This window comes from Balaenoptera physalus, assembly GCF_965194825.1.
Source record: "Balaenoptera physalus genome assembly, chromosome: 10".
In the NCBI taxonomy this organism is placed as follows: Eukaryota; Metazoa; Chordata; class Mammalia; order Artiodactyla; family Balaenopteridae; genus Balaenoptera; species Balaenoptera physalus.
Window position 1 is genome coordinate 98,479,324 of NC_138889.1, and position 23,401 is coordinate 98,502,724.

Here is a 23,401-nt window from a genome sequence, read left to right on the forward strand (position 1 = left end):
GTGGGATTGCTCCCCCGCAGTCAGCCAGCCTCTCTGCCTGCCAGACTCCTACTGTTCTGGGGAGAAGCTGATGTGAAATGGGGTTTCAGTGTTTTCCATTTCAGCTTCCATCGTAAAAATGGAGATTTATTTTAAAACTTGAAATTGGATGTGCAAAAGCTCATGACGCCCTCCAGAACAGAGTCTGAGAAATCCCGAGTAGCTGGGATAGATGAAGTGTGAGCAGACAGTTGCAACAGTGCAAGATGTCAGCGGGAGCAGGGGCTTGGGTGGGGCTCAGAGAGGGGAAGAACAATGGGCTGGTCCAGGAAGGAAAGAAGGCCCATTTGAAACAGCTTGGGCTTCTGTGTGTGTGTGAGAGTCTGAGCAAGTGCGTTTCATGCTTATTTGTTAATTTCTATTAACTCTTTATTCTGAAAATTTCAAACTCTACAAAAGTATAAGAAGAGTATGATCAACAGCCACACACCCTGCATCTAGATTCGCCCGCTGCTAACATTTTATAACAATTGCTTCAGTCTCTCTCTATATATCTACCTACAGGCACGCGCACGCACGCGCGTGCACACACACGCACACACACATTCTTTTTCGTTTGGTTTTTCTGAACTGTTTGAGACGTAGTTCCAGACATCAGGCTTCATGGGCCAGGCAGTGTCTGTCACCGCTACCCAGCTCTGCCTTTGTACCATGAAAGCAGCCGTAGACAGCACATGAATGAATGAGCGTGGCTGGGTTCCAATAAAACTTTATTTGTAAGCACTGACATGTGAATTTCATATAAGTTCAAATGAAATTTGAGTTTCACAAGTTTTGAAAATCAAACAAATGAAATTATACGAAAAAAATCTTTTCAATTATTAAAAAAAAAAAACAAGCAAAACCACGCTTAGCTCACAGGCTGTATAAAAATAGATGAGGAGCTGGATTTGACCTGCCGGCAGTAGTTTGCTGACCCCTGTCCTATATAATCACAATATAATTATTATATTCAGGAAATTTAACCATGGATACAGTACTGTCTCAACTACAATCCATATTCAGATTTTCCAATTGCCTTGCGTAACGGCCTTGGTAGTTTTCCCTCCATTCAGGACCCACTCAAGCATCACACTTTGCATTTACTTGTCATGTCTCATTAGCCTCCTTTATTCTAGAACAGTTTCCCTGCATTGTGTTTTCTCTTTCACGATATCGCTGCTTTGGAAGAGTTCAGGACAGTTGTTTGCAGAACGTTCCACAGTTTAGATTTGTCTGATTGTTTCCTCATGATAGGTTCAGATTATAGATTTCTTGGCACAGAGGATGTTTTGTCTTCCGCACTGCAGATAGCAGGAACACGTGATGTCCGTTTGTCTTCTCTTTAACCCAGTGCTTTTAGCAACTATTGATGATTCTTGCCTGTATCAATTATTTTTCATGGTTCAAAATGATTTTTAACCATTCCTTCTACACTTATGACTTGACATTCTTCTGTTAAAAAAAAAAAGTGCTCAACTTTCTCCCCCACCCCATTCCTTAAAGTTATTTTTAGTATCAGTATGGACTCAAGGATTCTTTTTTTTCTTCAGTGTGTTCTAGTCCGTTCCCATCATTATTCATTTTGAGCTTTAAATTGCCCTAGATTTGGCCAACAGGAGCCCGTTCAGACTGGCTTCTTGTCCTTCTTTTAGTACTTCCTTACTTTCTGTGCAAAGAAGTGGTTTTTTTTTTTTTTTTTTTTGCCATGCCACGTGGCATGCAGGATCTTTAGTTCCCTGACCAGAGATCGAACCCGTGCCTGCTGCAGTGGAAGCTCAGAGCCTTAACCACTGGACCACCAGGGAAGTCCCAAAGAAGATGTTCTAGCCATCTCTCTTAGGAGCTCTAATTTGTTTTAGTGAGAAATGGTATTTAGAATTCAAATCTCTGGGCACTAGGTGTGTGCATTGCTCCTGGGGTGTCCTTGCTTCTAAGCCTGAACTAGGTTTTGAGGGATGCATTGAAGTGAGTGGCCAACAGAGTCAGGAAATGAGGGAACACACAATCACAAGCAGTGGGCATAGCATGTACAAAGGCCCAGGGACACATGTGTAAGTTTAGGTGGGGAATGGTAATGGGGTGTAGCAGAGGTACAGGGTGTGCTTAGAAGGGAAAGGGGAAGATGATGCTAGAAAAAAGCTGCTTGTCTCATGTTCTAAGATGTTATGGATCTTCAAACACTATTGATTCAATATCAGCTTTTCCAGGAATAAAAATATGTACCTCAACCCTAAGATTCCTCTTAATATCAGAAGCATTAAATGGCTTGGCTTGTATAACTTTTATAAATGCTGGTAGTTTGGTTACTGAATCATGAACCAAACCAAAGATATCAACCTAAGATTCCTCTTAATATCAACCCTAAGATTCCTCTTAATATCAGAAGCATTAAATGGCTTGGCTTGTATAACTTTTATAAATGCTGGTAGTTTGGTTACTGAATCATGAACCAAACCAAAGATATCCCCCCCGACCCCAAATATAATATGCTAGTGAACTAGTTTTGGCTGGAACTGAGTCTGTAATTCTCAAACTCTATTATATGGAACAAAAATAAAGCATGAAAAACTATTCTGAACTCTTCTGAATTTTCACTATAAGCCAGCTTCTCACTTGACCGTCAACACTCCTTGTCTCCTCAGCACTTCCACTGCAGTTGTGTGTCTCACTTTTGTTATATTGAGGCCACTTTTTACAATATATGTATATATGTTACTATAGTTACCATGCTGTACATTACATACCCAGGACTAATTTATTTTGACCACCTTCCGGCATTTTGACAACACCCCACCTCCCGCCTCTGGCAATCATCCAACTGTTTTCTGTATCTATGAGTTCAGGGTTTGTTTGTTTGTTTGTTGTTTTAGATTCCACATATAAGTGAGATCATACAGCATTAGTCTTGATGTCACTTATTTGTCTTAGCACAATGCCTTCAAGGCCCATCCATGCCATTGCACGTGGCAGGATTTCCTTCCTTTTTATGGCTGAAAAATATTCCCTTGTATATCTATCCACATATTCTTTATCCATTCATTCATTGATGTGCACTTAGGTTATTTCCATTTCTTGGCTGTTATAAATAATGCTGCAGTGAACATGGGGGTGCAGATATCTTTTTGTGTTAAGTTTCCATCGGTTAAATACCCAGAAGTGGAATTAGTGGATCATATGGCAGTTCTATTTTTAATTTTTTAAGGAGCCTCCATACTGGTTTCCATAGTGGCTGCACCAATTTACATTCCCAAAACAGTGCTCAAGGGTTCCCTTTTCTCCACATCCTCGTCAACACTTGTTATTTCTTGTCTTTTTGGTGAAAGCCCTTCTGACAGGTGTGAAGTGGTATCTCATTGTGGTTTTGACTTGCATTTCCCTGATGACTGGTGATGTTGAACATCTTTTCATGTACACTTTGGTCAGGTGTCTGACTTTTATTGTTTATGGGGTCCCAGTGTTACATTAATTTTATTCTAAAGTTACTTTAAAAGGTTTAAACATAAAAAACTAGATAAACACATTTCTTATAGCTTTTAAACAACTGTAAAACCGAGACAGACTTACAAATATAAAATGAACAGAACTACACAAACCAACATAATTCAAATGAACAAAATCAGTGTCCTGTGTTGGATAATGTTTTACTGAAACTAACGTGCTGTTTATAGGGTGAATACTATAGTGACTACTTAGATACAGCTTCTTCCGCATTTGGCATGCCTGTGCTTTTGTGTGCCATGTGCCACTTTGCTTTGTTTGTCTCTATTTAAAACACTGGGAAATCTTCCATTAATGCAACTGCCACCATGTTTCTTAGTCTTTGCCAGAATGCATCATTTACATATTAAACTTTGTATCTGTTCTTTTTTCATTGGCTCATGGCAAGTAGTAATAATTGGTGTTGTACAGTCAGCTGTTACGAGGTAACAAGCAGTGGAGTTGAATGGAGTTCTGTAAACTTTTTGTGTAAGGGGCCAGACAGTAAGTATTTTAGGCTTTGTGGTCCATACAGTGTCTGTCACACTACTCAATCCTGCCATTGCAGTGTGAGAGCAGCCGGACGTGTGTGTTCTAGTAAGACTTTGTTTATGGAGACTGAAATTTGAATTCCGCGTAATTTTCACATGATGAAATAGTCTTCTTTTGATTTATTTTCAACCATTTAGAAATGTACAAACCATTCTCAGCTGGTGGGCTGTACAAAACAACTGGGGGGGTGCTGGATTAAGCCTGCAGGCCCTGGTTTGTTGACCCCTGGCGTATAGAACAACAGTCATTTAGCCTTGCTTGGGTATCTGCTGGTTGATTGCAGATCCTCATTGATTCTGGTGTGTCCACTGGTTGCCTGCGGTTGGGCTGATTGAGTTGGGCTTGGCTGGGCTGCTCAGCCTCCAGCCGCAGGGTGAGCTTGGCTCCTCACCGAGGGCCAAGTCTGCTCCAAGTGTGTCTGTTCTGGGCCCAGACTGAAGAGTCAGAGGCTCCCTGGGGAAGCTCTTCTCATCCCGGAGGCAAGCCCACCCTCACAAGCACGTTTCAAGCCTGTGTCTGCGTCATGCGTGTTAACACCCCATTGGCCAAATAAGTCACGTGGCTGAACCCAAGGTCAAGGAGTGAAGAAGTATGGGCCACCTGTAAGACAGAGTCTAGTGCGTAGTCACAGGGCCAGGGTGATAGGGAGGGGCGAGAGCTGGGCCAAGAATTCAGTCTACCATGGGTGCCAGCTCAGTCACAAGCACAATACTCTTTTTTAATTTTTTTTTTTTGGCTGCGCTATAGGGATTGCGGGATCTTCGTTCCCAGATCAGGGATCTAACCCAGGCCCCCTGCAGTGGAAGCGTGGAGTTTTAACCACTGGACCACCAGGGAGTTTCCACAAGCACAATACTCTTGTGGGGCAGAAATCTCATGGGGATTCCCATGTATTGATTTTTTTTTTTAATGAAAACATTGAATTAAACATTCTTAGAGAGAACTTTTGGATCTTGAGAACGTATCCAAAGACCCGACTTTGAGAAACACTAATCTCTGGTGAACTTTCTGGCTTTAATAATAGGGGTTTAGGGGTTTCCTGGTGTTTGGAAATTCCTCCAGGAGAAGTCTTGTCTGATTTATACCCCCAGAGCCAAATGCAGCACCACTTAAACCCCAGTGGGTCCTCAGCAAATGCTAGTTAGGTTTCGTGGGCAAGCATTATAATAATAGCAACAACAGTTGCTGTTGTTTGTTGGGCACTAAAGGATTTGTGTGTCTTAATTCTTGTATCCTCACAACCGTTCTATGGGATAGGTATTATTATCCCCCTTTTACAGATTGGGAAACTGGGGCTTAAAGGGCCAGGTTACTTGTCCGAGGCCATGCAGTGTGGAACCAGATCTTCGAACCAAAGCTTGAGCTCCTCATCTCCAACCCCGAATGTGACTGTCTAGATGCCCACGTGACATCTGTTGGTCTTCCCACTGCCATCGACACGCCCCTTTCTTTGGGGAAGGCTTTTCAAGCCAGTGATATGAGGTTGTTTCCTTTTCCTTGTCTGATTGCTGCTGATGAAGATTTGGCAGATATTTTTAACTGCTTTATTGAGATGGAAGTCATGCACCATACAATTCACCCATTTAAAGTGTGTAATTCAGTGGTCTTTAGTATATTCCCGGATGTGTGCAGCCACCACCACAGTCAGTTTTAGAACATTTTCATCACCTCAAGAAGAAACTCCATCCTTTTAGCTGTTACCCGCCTCTTCCCTTCTTCTTCCCCTTCCAGCCCTGGGCATCCACTACTCTACTCTTTGTCTCTATCGATTTCCCAATTCTGGACTTTTCATGTGAACGAAATCAATCATATACTATGTGGTCTTCTGTGACCAGCTTCTCTCACGTAGCTTAATGTTTTCAAGGTGCATCCGCGTTGTGACAGGTATCATTCCTTTTTATGGCCAGATAATATTCTACTGTGTGGATATACCACATTTTGTTTATCCGTGCATTCTTGCGTGGACAGTTAGGTTGTTTCCACCTTTTGGCTATTATGAATAATGCTACTGTAAACACTTGTGTACAGGTTTCTGTGTAGACATATGTTTTCCCATCTCTTGTGTCTGTGCTTCAGAATGGAACTGTTGGGTCATATGGTAACTCTATGTTTAATCGTTTGAGGAGCTGCCAGACTGTTTCCGGAGTAACTGGACCATTTTACATTCCCACCAACAGTATATGAGGGCTCTGATTTCTCTTTTCTGATTTCCAACATTTACTGTTACCTGCCTTTTTGATTCTAACCATCCTAGTAGGTGTGAAGCGATATCTCCTTGTGGGCCTTTGGGTTTTTTCCTCTGCTTTTTTCTGTCTCTTGTCCATTTCACTGGTTATTAGGGAGAGTTGCCCATGATGGGTGTGCAGGTTGTGTTCTGAATAACCCCACGGGGTGAGTTTCACACCCACCCTGTCACCACCTCCCTCTGCCTTGTTAACCAGGAAGACCTTTCAGATCTGTAGCATGATGTATAAAGTTTGTTGCCAGCTAATTTCTCTCTGACCGCATGCCCATTCTTATTTGCATTTTTGCTGCCTCCCAGATGGGCACCTTCTCCTGGCTGTCTCCCCCACCCTTGCCCCAAGACCCTCATGTCAGGCATAGTGAAGAGACAGGATTCAGGCCAGTTTCCTGACCCTGCTCCTCAAGTCCTGGTCCAAGGGCTCATTTCATCAGTTTCACCAACAACCAGATTTATTACCAAGGAGAGTGAGGCTGAGGGTGTTTAGGGTAGAGGGTGGTCGTTTCTGCGGCTGGTTCCAAAGCAGGGTGCCTTTTCCAGGCAGAGCAGAGGGACTTGGGAAAGGAAGAGCTGTCTGCGTCGGTGACAGGGCTCTGGACTCACATTCCTCCCACTTGAAAGAAGCGTGTTTTGGGGCTAGTCACCGTTCTCTCTGAGCTCTAGTTTTCTTATCCATCAAATGGGGATGCACAATCTAATGGAACATACCCCACGAGTTGCTAGTATTCATGCTTGTTGCATGCCTGGCGTGTAATAGGTGATGAGCACTTCGCAGCTTTATTATCTCCAGTTAGCGTCACGTGGCTTTCAGGACCGGCTGGGGGTGATGAGTGAAATTACAGTTGTAAAACCTGGATGTGGAATTTGGGATTGTATGTAAACATGCCTCATTTACCAGGTCTCCAGGGCCTTTTTGAAATTTGATAAATAGAATAATGAAAGGAAGTACGTACAGTTGTTCCTCAGAATCGGCGGGGATTGGTTCCAGGGACCTCCATGGATACCCAAATCCATGGATGCTCAAGTCCCTTCTATAAAATGGTGCAGTGTTTGCATATGACCTACACGTATCCTCCTGTGTATTTTAAATCATCTCTAGAATACTTATAATACCTAATACAATGTAAATGCTATGTAAATTGTTGTAAATGCTATGTAAATAGTTTCTGGTGTGTGGCAAATTTAAATTTTGCTTTTTGGAACTTCTGGGAAAAAATTTTAAAAATAGTTTTGATCCTTGGTTGGTTGAATCTGTGGGTGTGGAACCCGCAGATACATAGCGCTGACTGTACTAATTCCATTATCGGTTAAATGGTGGTGCGGGAGGTGTGGGGATGGGTTAGATCATGGTTCTTGAGCCTTCTTGAGTCACCTAGGGGGTTATACTCATATACTCATATACCTAGGGGGTTATACTCATATAGTCATATACTCATATACTCATATACCTAGGGGGTTATACTCATATACTCATATACTCATATACCTAGGGGGTTATACTCATATACTCATATACTCATATACCTAGGGGGTTATACTTATATACTCATATTCTCATATACCTAGGGGGTTATACTTATATACTCATATTCTCATATACTCATATACCTAGGGGGTTATACTCATATACTCATATACCTAGGGGGTTATACTCATATACTCATATACTCATATACTCATATACCTAGGGGGTTATACTCATATACTCATATACTCATATACCTAGGGGGTTATACTTATATACTCATATACTCATATACCTAGGGGGTTATACTCATATACTCATATTCTCATATACTCATATACCTAGGGGGTTATACTCGTATACTCATATACTCATATACCTAGGGGGTTATACTCATATACTCATATACCTAGGAGGTTGTACTAATATATATTCATAAAATGCTGTGCACATTTTAAGGGACTGCCCCCCCATTCTCCTGGCCAAAGTCCATCCATGGACACCAAGTTAGGAACCCAGGGCCTGAATAATCTCAGAGGCCCCCTTCCAATTTAAGTGTTCTTCATTCCATGTTTCTGGGCACAGCAGGGGCCAGAGTTCAAGTTCGAGTTCAGGCCGGCCTCCTTATCTCTCTGCGTTTCAGTTTGCCAGCCTGGGAAGTGGCTGGGGACTGAGGTGATGCCACCTGCCTCCTGGGCTTCTGGGAGGAGCATCTGAGACATGTGAAAGAGCTTTGTCAACTGTCAGTGGCTTCACAAATCATTTTTGTAACGTCTTTGCTCCAAGAGGAGTTGCAGAGCTGAAAATCAGAATGTTTTATGGATTCAGTGGGTTCCTGGAAAGTTGCAGGCAAATCAGGTTTTTAAAAATCCAATCTTGGCAGCACCTGGTTATGGCACCATTTAGAGGAGTCCAACAGTGAATCCTCGATTGTGGCAGATGTTCTGCCGCAAAGCAGAATGTTCCTCCCTGTTAAAATACCGATCTTCACATCGGTATGCGAAAGATAATGATTTGCTCAAACCAGCAGCAGAGCTGGAAGTCCGCCGGAGAGGGCCCCAGGACACGATCCTGGTTGATTCTGATGAGGTCATTTGGGGGAGCCTGGGGTGACATCCATCACTCTGCAGAGTGCTTAAGAGTGAGGGCTGTACCTGCAGAGTCTAAACTCCAACTGCCCCACACATTTCCTTTGTGGCCTCAGACAAGTTGCCTACTGGGTCTGAACCTCAGTTTCCTAGTCTGTAAAATGGGGATAATAGTTGTAGCTACCTCCATAGAGTTGTGAGAATTCATGAGATCAGAGTACTTGGCACAGTAAAATTGCTCCATCACGGGTGATGTTTTATTATTGATGTCTTTGTTAATTATTACCATGGTCAGAAATAGTGTTCTAGTCCACATGGACCCATGCTTGACCCAGGGAGCCAAACCTTATGTTTTTTATATTATTTTCTGAGGATCTGTCCACATAGAATCATAAAATTCTTAGACAGAATTTTATACGTCATTTAGGACAGACTTCCACTCAGTGGGGAAATTCTTTCTTCCACTTCCCTGATAGCGAGTCGTCCTACTACTGCTTAAATACTCCCAGTAACAAGAAACTCACCACCTCACAAGGCTGCTTGTTCCCTTGCAGGACGGTTCTGCATGTTAGAACATGTATCTTAGGACCGTTCTGCATGCATATTCCTCGCGCCGAGTTCGGGCCTGTGTCCCTCTAAGTGGTCCTGGTTTGGCCTGCCCTCCCCCACGTTGTGCTCCTTCCCACATTTGATGATGGATCTGCTTTCTCTAGCTTCTTCTTCTCCAGTCTAAGGGACCCTCTTACCATGCAGGTTGTCCTTCTCTGGTCAGGCCCAGGTTATCAAAGTCCTTCTCACATCACAACGTTCAGAGTCTGGGCTGGTCCAGGAAGTGCTGGGTTCAGAAGGGCTAAGGAATCGACCTTGAAGGATGAGGCAAAGGAGGATGCTGGGAAACCAGTGTTCTTGGGCTTGGTCCCGAGCATCTGGCCCTGACCGGCCCTTCGTGGGCCATCTCAGTTGCAGGACTTGAGGCCCACAGCCTGCTGTCTACTCCGATGGCAGGGCTCATCAGTAACATGTGATGTGCTCTAAATACCCTCTGTGATCCTGCACGCCCCTGCTTCCTCCACCTAGAACCCCCTCGCCCTCTTCTTCTCCAAGGCTGCAGCTTGGATTCCACGCCCTCCAAGAAAGTCCTCCACTGACCACCAGGTACAGGGCTCCAGCTCTGCGCTCCCGTGTTCCACAGAATTCCCCACCACACTACTGACCACGAGACAGCACAGTGGCCTCTCTTCTGAATTCCCTGGACTGAGTTTTGTGAGAGCAAAGACATTGTCTTCCCAGATCACCGTTTTATCCCCCGAATCTGTCACTGTAGCTGCTCCCTTGGTGATATTTGCTGAATGAATGAATGCTCGATTGGAGAAAATCCTGACTGACAGGAAAGATAAGCCAAGAAACATCCCTCAGCAAACCTGGAGATCTTAGGGGGATCTGAAGCCAGCAACAGAGACCTTAGGCAGCTCCCGTGTCCCTCACGGCTCCCACTCAGGCCTCTCGGCCCAGCTGAAGTTGCAGAAAGTCTGATGACAACTACTGTTGACCCCCACCACCCAGAATTAATCATAACGAACATTTGGTCCCTTTAATAATCACCATTACGATCACAGTGCTAATAGCGACCTCTTATGGAGTGCCTCCAAATCAGTCATTATGGCAGCGCTGCAAGGCTGGTTTTTACCCCTTTTTACAGGGGAGGAAACTGAAGCCTGACCAGGGAAGTCACTTGCCCAAGACCACTCAACTTGTCAGTGGTGACGCTGAGACTCTAGCCGATTCCTCGGGCTCCATGACTCACACTACTCACTAGGTGCTCTTGCTACTGGCTGCGGGACCTACACATGCTTCTCTTTTCCCCGCAGAGAGAAAGGAGCAATCAGAAAATGATAATGAAGGGTGATTAGTATCATGATAAAGTACAGGGTTCCATGAGATTCCAGGGGAAGGTCCCTGTAGACTGGGGTGTCATCTGGGGAGATTGCCAGGGGAGGGGAAGCCTGAGCTGCATGTTTTCTCTTTTTGTCTGAGAGTTTTAAGCCACGGAGACAGTATAGTCTTGTAGCTAGACAAACAGAGGAAAATCTTCATCCTCCTTCCCTCTGCCCTCCCCTCTAGAGGTAACCAGAGGTGAGAGTTTGAAATGCATCTCCCAGACTGTCTGTGCACATACAAACATACGGAGTGATGTGCTGGCAAATACTTAGCAACCTGCTGCTTGCTGATGGTTGTGCTGCAGGATACATGTGCCAAGTTTCTTGATGTCAAGGCTCCCACCATGGCTGGTTTCAAGCTGCCAACATGAAGGCGTTAAATGAGTAGCTGGGAAGAGATATATCATGACAGTTATTCTATAGTATTTCTACCGTGCAGATACGGTAGATGCCAATACCCTCGAGAACATTGATATTGTAAAGTATAGTAAAATAATTAGCAAACGTTGGGTATATATTACCTTTGTAAAAATAGAATGTATTGAATTTTAAGTTTATATAATTTAATTTTTTTTAATTTATTTATTTTATTATTATCATTATTTTTAAGCTGGTGGTTTTTTTGGTTTTTATTTATTTATTTATTTATTTATTTATTTATTTATTTATTTATTTATTTATTTTTGGCTGTGTTGGGTCTTCGTTTCCGTGCAAGGGCTTTCTCTAGTTGCAGCGAGTGGGGGCCGCTCTTCACTGCGGTGCGTGGGCCTCTCACTGTCGTGGCCTCTCTTGTTGTGGAGCACAGGCTCCAGACGTGCAGGCTCAGTAGTTGTGGCTCACGGGCCTAGTTGCTCCGCGGCATGTGGGATCGTCCCAGACCAGGGCTCGAACCCGTGTCCCCTGCATTGGCAGGCAGATTCTCAACCACTGTGCCACCAGGGAAGCCCTATAATTTAATTTTTAATGATGGCTGTGTTTCACAACTGGTTCATGAGATTCTGGAAAATTTCACAGTCAGCTCTCGTTAGCCAGTACAAGCCAGCTCCAGCACGCCACTCATTTCCTTTTTTTACTCAAGTATTAACAGTATATAATTTGGCTCTTCATCCAATCCTTCATTCATTCAACCAGTATTCTACCGTGTGCCGTGCCCCGTGTCAGGAACCGGGGCCAGGCCACCGTCATGAGCAGATAGCCATGCACTTGGCCGTCACCAGCTTATGGTCTAAAGAGAAGGCAGTCAATTACCACATTGGCAAGCAGACAGACCCTGCAATTGGGTCTCTAAAAGGAAGCAACAGGACAGTGTTATAGAGATAATACTGAGAGGGGCATGTGGAGGTCAGGGTGTGGAAGGGGAGAACCTACCTGAAGTTCAGGTCAAGAAAAACTTCTTCTGAGGAAGTGACAGAAACCGGGACCCAAAAGATAAGAAGGGACCAGCCATGCAAAACTTAGAAAAAGTTGCCAAAGTGATAATACATTCACTTGGGTGCCATTTCTGTAAACTGTACAAACATGCAAAATGGTTCTGTACGTTGTTTTTAGAATAAATCCTTGTATAGTAAAATTGAGAAGGTTCCCTTCCAGCTTCAGGATGGAAGGAGGGTGGGAAAGAGAATGAATTGGAGGCAGAGATGGTCTTCAACAACATCTATGTATTTTCCTGAAGCAAGAGGAGACAGAGGTCCGGGACAGAGATGGCTGGTGGTCATTTTTGTTGGCTCTCACTGATGGGTACAAGGTGGTCAGTTACATTACTCTCTATAATTTCTGAATGCTTGAAATATTTCATGAATATCATTGTTTTAAGAGTGGGGAAAAGAGGTGGCAGGCAGTGTGAAGTCTCACTCTTAACAGCATTGTGGCTGCAGAAAAGTGAAGGGGGAGAGAGAGGCCTGAGAGAAGTTGGGAGGTAGGCAGGGACCAGGTCGTACAAGCCTTGAAGGCAGTGAACCTAAGTATGAATTTTATTATAAGTACAGTGTATGCCTTCTTGAGCTGGTGGGTGACATGATCTAATTTACATTAATAGATTCCTCTGGCTTATTTGAGGAGAATCAGTAGAGAGTTACGAATGGCATCAGGGAGGTTAGTAGGGACCTCTTGTAGTTGTCTGGAGGAGAGCTGATGATGGCAGGAAGCAGTGAAGACAGGAGCAGTTTTGAAATTTGGTTTGGAGGACTTGCTGAGGGATTAGATATGTGGGGATCAAGAGAGGGGGGCATGACCCCTATGTTCATAGCAGCACTATTTGCAGTAGCGAAGACATGGAAGCAACCTAAATGTTCATCGACAGATGAATGGATAGAGAAGATGTGGTACATGTACACAATGGAATATTACTCAGCCATAAAAAAGAATGAAATAATGCTATTTGCAGCAAAATGGATGGAGATTATGATACTAAGCAAAGTAAGTCAGAAAGAGAAAGACAAATACCGTATGATATCACTTATATGTCGAATCTAAAAAACGACACAAACGAACATATCTACAAAACAAAAACAGACTCACAGATATAGAGAACAGACTTGTGGTTGCCAAGGGGGAGGGGAGGTGGGGTAGGGAAGGATTGGGAGTTTGGGATTAGCAGATGCAGGCTATTATATATAGGATGGATAAACAACAAGGTCCTACTGTATATTACAGGGAACTGTATTCAGTCTCCTGTGATAAACCATAATGGGAAAGAACATGAAAAAGAATATATGTATGTATAACTGAATTACTTTGCTGTACAGCAGAAACTAACACAACATTGTAAATCAACTATACTTCAATAAAATTTAAAAAAGAGAGGGAGGCATGAAGGATGACTTCCCTTTTTTTTTTTTAGCAGCTTTATGGAGATATAATTCACATACTGCACAGTTCATTCATTTAAAGTGTACAGTTCACTGGGGTTTGGTAGGGATGACTTTCTTTCTGAAACCTGAGTGGATGGTGGTTTCAAATACTGTGATGGGGAAAATGAGAGGAACAGGCTTGGGGGTGGGGCCTGAGGTGAGTTTGAGCAGCCAGGGAGACATCCAAGGGGGTGTGTCACATGGGAAATCAGATATTCACGCCTGGGGCTTGAGATGAAAATCTGTGAGTAATGAACAGATTGAGAGTGTGGAAATGGATGTGAATGTCAAGAGAAAGAGTATAGGTAAAGAGAATGTGTGTGGAGGGGGCACGGGGGCTTGCAATTCAGATGGACTGAGAGTTCACGCTTTGAGCCCCAGCCAAAAAAAGAGAAGAAAAAGAAAAGAAAAAAAGAAAGAGAGAGAGAGAAGGAGAGAAACATGAAGTGATCACAGAACTGCAAACAAAGGCCAGTAGGGCTCTAGTCTAGTGCAAGCAGAGTTCACCATCAAGTTTTAGCTCCTGTAGGGTACTATGAAATAGAAGTGCCCCAGGTGAGGTGGAGAGGGGAGCCAGGTTGACTGCTTCAAATGAGAAAAAGCAAGAGGTAACAGACAAACTCCTACTCAAGATGAGCCTCTGGACCAAACCTCCAAAACTAATGAAGAAAATTAATGTTAACAAAGACAGCCTTCAAAAACAATGACAAATGAATTCACTCTAATTAAAATAAAGATAGTAGCGTATTCTGAAAATGAATTTAAAATAACTAGGATCTGAATCAGGAGTAGGTTTGACTGTGAGTCACTGAGATTCAAAATAACAGTGGCTCGAGCAAAACAGGAATTAAGATTTCTTCTATGAATACCTTCTGAGCCTGTATTAAGTCCTCAGGAACCAAGATTGATCCAGCTAATCACTGTCTCAATGCTTGGATTATAGTCTCATAGTCCAAGTTGATAGCTAGAGCTCCAGCCATTACATCTGCATTCCAGGCAGCAGGATAATAGAAGTGCATATATCAGCTGTCTTTTAAAGAAGTTTTCAGGAAGATGACACATGACACTTCCACTTACATTCTATTGGCCAGAACTTAGCCAGAGGAGAAGCCAAGAAATGTATTCTGTTATTACAGGTAGCCAGGTACTCGGTTATAATCCAGGGGTTCTGTTACTATGGATGAAAGGGATAATAGATAATTAACACTCACAGCCTTAGGATCTTCAAAGAAATAAAGTAAGGATAACATCCATTAAGAAGAATAAGACAGTGAGTTTTTGTTTGTTTGAATTTAAAACCTCTGCTCTTAGAAAGACACCACCAAAAGAGTGAATAAACAAGCCATAGACTAGGAGAAAATATTTGTAAGACATATGCCTGATAAAGGACTTGTATCCAGAATATATTTTTTAAAAACTCCCAAAACTCAACAATAAGAAAAAACCCCACTATTTAAAAAATGGGCAAAAGATTTGAATAGACACTTCACCAGAGAAGACAATGCAGCTGACAAATGAGTGCACAAAAAGATATTCAATATCCTTAGTCATCAGAGAAATGCAAATTAAAACCACAATGAGATACTGCTTCATACCTATCAAAATGGCTAAAATGAAAAATCCTGTTCATACCAAGTATTGACAAGGATGTGAGTCAACTGGAAATCCCACACACAACCGGTGGGCATGTAAAATGGTGCAACCACTTTGGAAAACAGTTTAGCAGTTTCGTAAAAGTTAGATGTATTCTTACCATGTGTCCCAGCAATTCCACTACTAAGTATTTGCCCAAGAGAAATTAAAGCATATGTTTCTATACAAAGATTTATTAGTGATGTCTCTTAGCAGCTTTATTTGTAATGGGCAAAAACTAGACACAACCCAAATGTCCATCAATAAGGAGATTAAAAAAAAAAAAAATAGTGGCACATCCAAACAGTGGAATACTACTCACCAATACAGAGAAATAAACTCTGATACACACATCAGTAGGAACAAATCTCAAAATAATTGTGCTGAGTGAAAGAAGGCAGACATGCCTTCCATTTGATTCTACTTGTATAAAGTCTTGAAAACTGCAAAGTAATTTATGGTGACAGAAAGTAGCTTACTAGTTGCCTGTGGACTGGGAAAGGGAGATGTGGAGAGAAGCAGGAGGGAGGGATTACAGGGGCCATAAAGAAGTTCTTAGGGGTGATGGATATGTTTGTTATCATGATTGTGATATATACATTTGTCAAAATTTATCAAATGGTATATTATATGTTAATTATACTTCAATAAAGCTGTTAGAAAAAGAAGGAACACAACATTATGAAACAAAAAAGAGGCAGAATAAGAAAAAATGGGTATGAAAAAGAACCAATTGAAAATCCTAGGAATGAAAAATATTCATTGCATTTAAAATGGAAGGAAAAAATAAAATAAAAAGGAAGGCCAGAAAGAAAGGAAAAACCTCAGTAGACAGATAAACTCTGGACCAGACAAAGTCAAAGAGAGAATGAGTGAATTGGAAGAGAGTTCTGAGAAATTTTCTGAGAGCATCAGCCAGAAAGATAAAGAGGGAAAATTATGAAAGGGTAGTTGTAAGACATGGAGAATAGATTGGGCTCCTACCATATATGTTTAATAGAAATTCTGCAGGAAGAGACTGGAGAAAATGACTGAGAAGCTGTACTCGAAAACACAATAGCTCAGAATTTCCCAGAATTGAAATAAGTCCTTATCAAGTAATGTGCTCGACCAGTAATGAGGAGAATTTTAAAAAGTAAATCTCCATTTCAAAACCACATAGTGAAACTGCAGAAAATCAAGAATACAGAGGAAGTCTTAAAATTTACTATAGACATTATCCATGAAAGAACAACACTAGACTAACAGTAGGTTGCTTAAGTGCCTATGGCAGCCTTTTTGGCAGTCTTTATTTGTTGAAAGAAAATAAACTTCATCTGTCTAGAATTCCATATCCAGCTGAACTCTGATTCGAAAGAGATGATGAAATAAAGACAATTTTATAGAAGATGAAGGGGCCCATCGCAAACCCTGAGGCTCTTGAACATTTAGAGACTGGGGAGAGGAGAAGCCCTCTGAAATCACGTATGCCGAGTCACCCCGTGCCAGCCTCCGTCTCCCACGGAAACCATAGAGAGAGAGGAAGGACTGAATTTAACTGTTGGTGCAACATGATGCTATTGGAAATGCCACTTGTTGGCCATGTTGCTGGGTATTCCATCAAGACAGAGGAGGGAGATGGGATTCCTGCCCCAGCTCGGGTGGGGAGGTCAGTCCTGCAGCAGTGGGGGCATTGTAGTGGGAGGGCACGGGAAGGTTCTGTGTGGTGTCCCTGGGCCCTGGTCTGGAGAGGAGTCCAGGGACACGAGAGCCCCCTCGAGGATGTCCGTTCTAGACTGTCTCTCTGTCTTCCAGATTGTGGACAAGAACAACCGCTACAAGTCCATCGATGGGTCAGATGAGACTAAAGCCAACTGGATGAGGTGAGTTCTGCTGTCTGCTGATTTCCCGGGAGCCTTGCCCGAACGCTGGAAAGGAGGCCAAGGGAGCATGCTGGGCCTTTAGGGTCTCCAGTCGTAGAGGTCCCTGAAGGCCCCGGACCGCTCTTTGCAGGGATGTGTCTAGCTCTGGGGGACCAACCCTCCAGCTTCCCCAGGCTTCCCTCAGGGGGCTCTGGAGGAGGCCTGTGGCGAGGCCAGTCATGTACGGGGACACACTTGTCAGTGTTTCTGGAGGCCCTAGGCCCCAGGCTCCTGGCAGCATTCCCATATGGGGGGCGGGTGTCCCCGCCACAGGACTGTGACACCTCTCACAGGCAGACTCCGGCTGGAGGGGTGCAGGAATCATCCCAGGGCAGCCCCCAGCCATTGTTTAAAAGGCCCCCAGAGAAAAGGGCACAGTCTCTAGCTCAGTTTTCGATTGCTAGACTGGTTTTGTCCATTGCTTGGGACAGAAGTTTGCGCCAGAAGGATCCTTCACGGCCAGCCAGAGAGAGCAGGAGACTGGTCCAGGGTCACCCAGAGGCGGTCGAGCTGAGCTTGGGACCGAGGGCGCTCCTTTGGGTTCTGTGCTGCTGGCCTGTGTGGTGTGCTGGGGGGCCGTGCCTGGTGGGGTAAGCCAGCAGTGTGGGAGGTCGGGCTTGCCTCATTGTCTCCTTGGTGACCTCTCTCTGGGATTCAGGAGCTGTGACGGGGGTTAGGAGCTGGGTGGGGAGGGAAGGGAGGCCTCGGAGGGCTGGACCCAGGGGCAGAACCGCGCTGTGGATCAGGCCCACTGTCGGTGTTTGTGCAGTTCTGTGCCCCGTGGGGCTAGGGGGTCGAGGAGGGATTGTGCTTGGAGGGAGGGCAGTCAGGGCCTCCCTAAGAGGGAGATTGCTGGATTTAAACCCTGAGACGTGCCAAGCAAATGAGGAGAAATTGGTTTGAGGTGGGGAGGCCGTGGTGAGCTCTCCACTCCCCTTCCCCGGCGCCCCACTGCCCGCTGGTGTGTGGGCTGCAGCTTGCACTCTCCGGGGCACTTAAGGATTCACCCTCTTATTTGTCGGGGCCACTGTCCTCATCGTCATTTAACAGGTGCAGAAGCAGAGGCACCGAGGGACAGGCGGGCCCCAGCCTTGTGCTGTGGGGACAGGCACCCACTCCCCAGCCCCCTTTCACATCATCAGGTCAGCCGTGCCCTGAAAGTGGCTCCAAGAAGGTGGATGGCCACCTCTGCCCTCTTCTCCCCGACCGCCGGGTGCAGGTCAGCTTAGCACATGCAACCCACCACCCATTCTGAGCACCTGTGGCGAGTCTGAGCCTGTACTGGGCGACCTAGATGGATGGGCCCAGCCCTGCCCCCCTGGCCCTCCCAGGACTCACACCTTCCGCCGTGGAAATTGCTTTTTCTAATAAGGCTGTTTGATGGAGGCACGGACAATACGCTGGGAGGGCTCAGATGAAAGCAGGGGTGGGGAGGGCCTTTGAGCTGGGCCTTCAAAGGGGCTGGGATTTCATTTGAGGACATTGTGAGCAAAGACTCAGAAGTGGGAAGTGGGGACCAGGTGTCCGGCAGGTCGTCAGATGGGCTGCATGGCCCAGACCCCTGGCCTGTAGCTCTGGTCTGGCTCTAGGCAAGCAAAGGAGAGTGTGTTTGAGCGCAGTCTGGGTCAGGCCTTTCTGCACTGAAGCTTTGGCCGGGACAAGGCTTTACTGTAACCGCAAAGAAGGGGATTCATCATCTGTACTAACTGAGTGGACATCCAGCACCCCAGCGATTCTGACTTAATCAGGCTGGGGCTGAGCCCAGGACACTGGTAATTTTTAAAGCTCTCCAGAGTGATTCTGATGCGCCGCTGGTGTTGAGAACCACTGCTCTGTTCTGATCTTCATGCTACAGTGCTAAACTGAGGCCCAGAGCCGGGCAGGGTCTTACTCAAGATCATGCAGTCAGTGGCAGAACAGAACAGATCGTGCAGTCAGTGGCAGAACATCTCTGAATGTCTAGGCCAGTGTTCTTTCTGCTTGTACACAAGGGACCAGGCACAGCATGGCTTCCTGGGCCTTGTGTGGGGTGGGTTCAGCTACTGCTATCTTGCTGGCCTGGCATCTGTCCTGTTCCTGCTCCAAGACCCACTCTGATCCAAGGTGGCGCCAGGGTTGTCACAGCTGGTGGGCCCTCATCTCATTAGAGATTCAAGGAGTCGGTTGGGTTTGGGTGTATGGTTTGTTGCCAGGGAGATGGCCTTGTGGTGGTAGTTGGAGTGAGGGGAAAGCCAGTTCATCCTGGGAACCCTCCTTTCCCCTTCATATATGGCTTGCATTTGTACAGCCCCTCCTAATTTTCAGACGCTCTCACTAGCACCGTCACAGCTTAGGCTCTTGCAGATGATCGAGTGGAGTTGGTTAATTTCCTCAAACCCGAAGCGGTAGGCCAGGAAGAGAATGGGCACCCACGTGGTGAGCGTTGACTTGATGGCAGCACTACGCGGGATGCTCTGCCTTAATGAAATCAGTGGCCAACAAGCACAGGCTCTCTTGTCCCCGGGAGCCATTTGGCAGCGCCTTGAGACAGTTCTGGCTGTCACACCTGCGGCTAGATGCTGCTGGTTTCTGTCGAGCAGAAAGCAAGGAAGCTGATAAAGATCCTACGTTGTCCAGGATGCCCCCTCCCCCGCCCACAAAGAATTTCCTGATCCCAAATGGTGAGATTAGGAAGCCCTGGATGAAGTCTTCCTGGCAGGTCTTGGAGGTGGTACTGGGGGAAGCGGGGTTTGCACAGGAGACTCAGCCTCTCATCCAAAGCCTGTCTGAGTGCAAGGCCCAGGCCCCAGCCCCGGCCCCTGTCACCGTCTTGGCCAGGTGACAGAGTCTCGGACTTCTTCTCCTGCCTCCTGGGCTGTGATATTCTGGGGGGGGGAGGTGAAGGCTGAAGGATCTTTGTGCCCTTGTCTCTTGCTGTGGCTTCGGCACCTGCCAGAGGAGTGAATCAGGCTCCCTCCATATCCTAGGTTCTTCTCTTGGATGGATCTTTGGGACCTTGGGCATGAGTTAAAGAGTGGACAGAACCACACTGTGGAGATACTGAGTTGCAGAGCCAGGGTAGGTGCCAGGCCAGAGGGGTCAGGGCTGCACTGTGCCCATGCCCAGGGCCCCTGGCTGCTCTGTGCAGATGGAAGCCGAGGTCATTCCTGGTCTCCATCAGAGTGGAACCTGTCTCCCGATGGGTGCCCATGGGGTCCTCACATTCTACCCATGAGCTGCCCAAAAGCACAGCAGCCCACCCCCAAAGGAGCTGCTGCCAGCCAGCGCTCCAGTGCGAGGGGAGCCTGTACACACCCAGAGGTGGGGACTGGGGAGCATGGGAAGGGGAAGAGGCGCAGGACAGAACAAGCTTTCTGTGGCCATGCCCTAATCATGGGCACCACCAGCGAGGCCACACCCCGTGGAAGCCCACTGTAAATAGTCTCACTGTTTAAAAGTCTTCCTCCAAGCCACTGGGGTCTATGGCCCTATGTAAAGATCGCTTTGTAGAGGCAGTGGCCTCACCCTAACCCCAATAAGGATCCTTTATTCCCGTTGAGGGCTTTAAAGCTCTTTTACATCGCTGTGCTTTTGCCTCCTTAGTAACAAGCCCCTAGGTTGGTGCAGTTGTTACTCGGGTTCCGGATGGAGAGAGTGGGACCAGCAGAGGCTGCTGAGCGGCCCTGGCTCTCACAGCTAGGCAGAGGCGAGGCAGGGCCTGAAACTGAAGGCGTCCGGCTCCGTCCAGCACTCGCATCGAGTACGCCGCGTCTCCTCCTGCCCTCCAAGGAGCAGTGGAAGGGGCCTGTCGCTAGGAAGAGGGTGTGGTGGTGGTGAGCGGGCGAGGGCGCCCAGGTGCCTCCTGGCTCCCCAGCTGGGGGCCGGCAATTAGGAAGGAGGAGGCCTGCCGCGTTGACGGTCATTTACCCAATTGTGCTTTGTGGGATATTCAACCCAAGGAACGTGGTGCCCCTGGCTGAGCGTAAGAGGAAGCCCAAGTTCTCCAAGGAGGAGCTGGACATTCTGGTCACGGAGGTGACCCACCACGAAGCGGTTCTCTTTGGGAGGGAGACCATGCGGCTGTCCCATGCCGACAGGGACAAGATTTGGGAAGGCATAGCTCGGAAAATCACCTCCGTCAGCCAGGTCCCCCGCTCCGTCAAGGACATTAAGCACAGATGGGATGACATGAAACGGAGGACCAAGGACAAGCTGGCCTTCATGCAGAAGTCCCTGTCGGGCCCAGGGGCTGGGGGCCGGGCCCCCGCCATCGTGCTCACTGCCCATGAGAGGGCCATCGAGTCAGCGCTGCTCACAGCCCGCTCCGGGCACGGCTTCCCCAGGGTGGAACTGGATGGCACCGACAGCCCTTCGACCAGCTGTGAGTACCGCCCGCTTCCCCTCCCCAGGCTCCGCCTGCCTGTTCCCCACCCACCCCTGGCGAAGTCCCCTGCACCTGCCTTCTTTCTCCTGTCCCTCTCTGCCTCGCCCCGTCTTTCCATCCTTCCCTCCTTCCCCCACTTCTGTCCTGTCTACCTCTTTCCCTTCATTCATTCGAGAATATTTCCTGAACCCGTGCCAGGAGTTGCGCTGGGAGCTGGGAAGACAGAGATGGGTATAAAACCTACCCTGCCCCTGCTCTTGGGAAGTTTCTTAAACTCGTGAGAATAAACACACTTTAATTAAATAATTGCGCAAGGAAATTTGAAAGAAGGCATGAAGGACAAATACAGGAGGTCCTGAGAGCAGGGCTGATTCCTTGGGTGTGCGACCTGTCGCTCTCAAGGGCCGGAGCTGGGCTAACTGCTCCTCGGTTGCCTTCCTGAAACTCAGACTAGTTTTTGAACGAGGCGCCCGCATTTTCGTGTTGCATTCGACCCTGCGAATTATGTAACAGCCTGTCTGAGAGCAGGAGTGGGGGACTGGCCGTCCACCGAGGCTGGGGAAGGCTCCCGGGAATGACAGTTGAACTGCGACCGAGGGTGAGGAAGAGTTAAGCCGGCCGGTACGCGTGGGCTGTGGGGCGCAGCGCAGGGGAGGGGAGGGCCTCGCAGGCAGAACAGCATGTACGAGGCCCCGAGGCCCTGCATCAGGAAGGCGCTTGGCACGTTCCAGGAACAGAGAGGAGCCAGGGAAGCCCCGTGTAGCAGGCGAGGGGGAGGGGCGCGAGAGGAAGCCAGCCAAGTCCCAGGCCCCAAAAGCTCAGCGCTTTCTGTCTGTCTATTCCGAGTGTCTTTATTTCTGTGTTATTTCCACACTCCCCTCCGTGGTGCCATGCTGCCTTCTCTTCTCTCTGCCCTCTGCCTCTTTCTGCCCAACCTCCCCCCAAACCCCCGCCCCGAGGCCCTCCTTAGGACTCCTCCCTCTCTGCTCTGGGTCCCCTCCCCATGGCCCCCTCCACCCCTCTGCTCCCTCAGCATTCGTCTCCCTCTTTCCCCTCTGCTTCCTGTGTCTCAGGATGAACTTGGATGCCAGGGGTTGGGGGGTGTGGAATCTCCTGGCCTAAACGGGGCGTCCTTTGGGGCTGTAGTGCTTATTGGGGCTCACCAATAAGGGGGAGCACTCGAGGCCCTTCCCTGCTGGGCTGCACCCGCTTCAGCTCTGCTTCTGCACACACCTGCCCCCCACTCGCAGCCTGCGGTCCCAGCTGGAGGCTGTCTGGCTTCTGAGAGACCAGCCGGGCAGCAGGGCTCCAGGGACGCCAGCCCTCGGGAAGATGGTTCACAAAGACCCAGCCTTCCCTTCCCAGGCCCCTTGCCGCAGGGAGCTTGCTAATTTCCTGTCTGGCTGGGGCTCCTGACAGGTGGCCATTCAGAGTCAGATATTAAGAACTAGGAAAGAAGGAAGAGATCATCCGGTCCGACTTCCATGTTGTCCAGATGAGGTAGTTAAGCTCCAGACACAGAGGTGGTCTCAGAGCTAGATTCAGAATGAGGACTTGAACCTGGGTCTGCCAGCTCCCGCTGAATCAGTGTATTCCCAAGTTTCAGGAAGATGCTACCTAATTATGAGAAAAAGAAGGAGGCTAGCATCTAGTGAAGTCTGTTCCTTAAATTCTGTCTTGCTCATCCTTCTGTCTCCCCGAGACCAAAGGTAATGAGGTTACCAAATGTGACCTGAACTGGGCAGGGGGCCCAGGACCCCTCCACCGCAGGCTGGTCCAGGCCTCCTTTTCCCAGCTGCTACGGCACTTGGCTAGGGGCTGGGTGGAATGAGGCCCTGAAAGGGAGGGTGCAGCATCACCGCAGCCCGTCCCAC

At 47.0% G+C, this 23,401-nt stretch overlaps 1 protein-coding gene across 5 annotated transcripts in view; it reads left to right on the top strand.

Annotated features, from left to right (window-relative positions):
• Nucleotides 1–23,401, top strand: part of PRDM11 (PR/SET domain 11) — an 89,198-nt gene that overhangs the window by 42,540 nt on the left and 23,257 nt on the right. For 4 of the 5 annotated variants that reach the window (XM_082410413.1, XM_082410412.1, XM_082410414.1 and 1 more), the window contains one exon: nt 17,058–17,125. In XM_082410413.1, the coding sequence (XP_082266539.1) occupies nt 17,058–17,125 (68 nt within the window). Of the gene's footprint in view, nt 1–17,057; nt 17,126–21,102; nt 21,525–23,401 lie in introns of all 5 variants that reach the window. The other variant, XM_082410416.1, reaches the window with a different exon arrangement.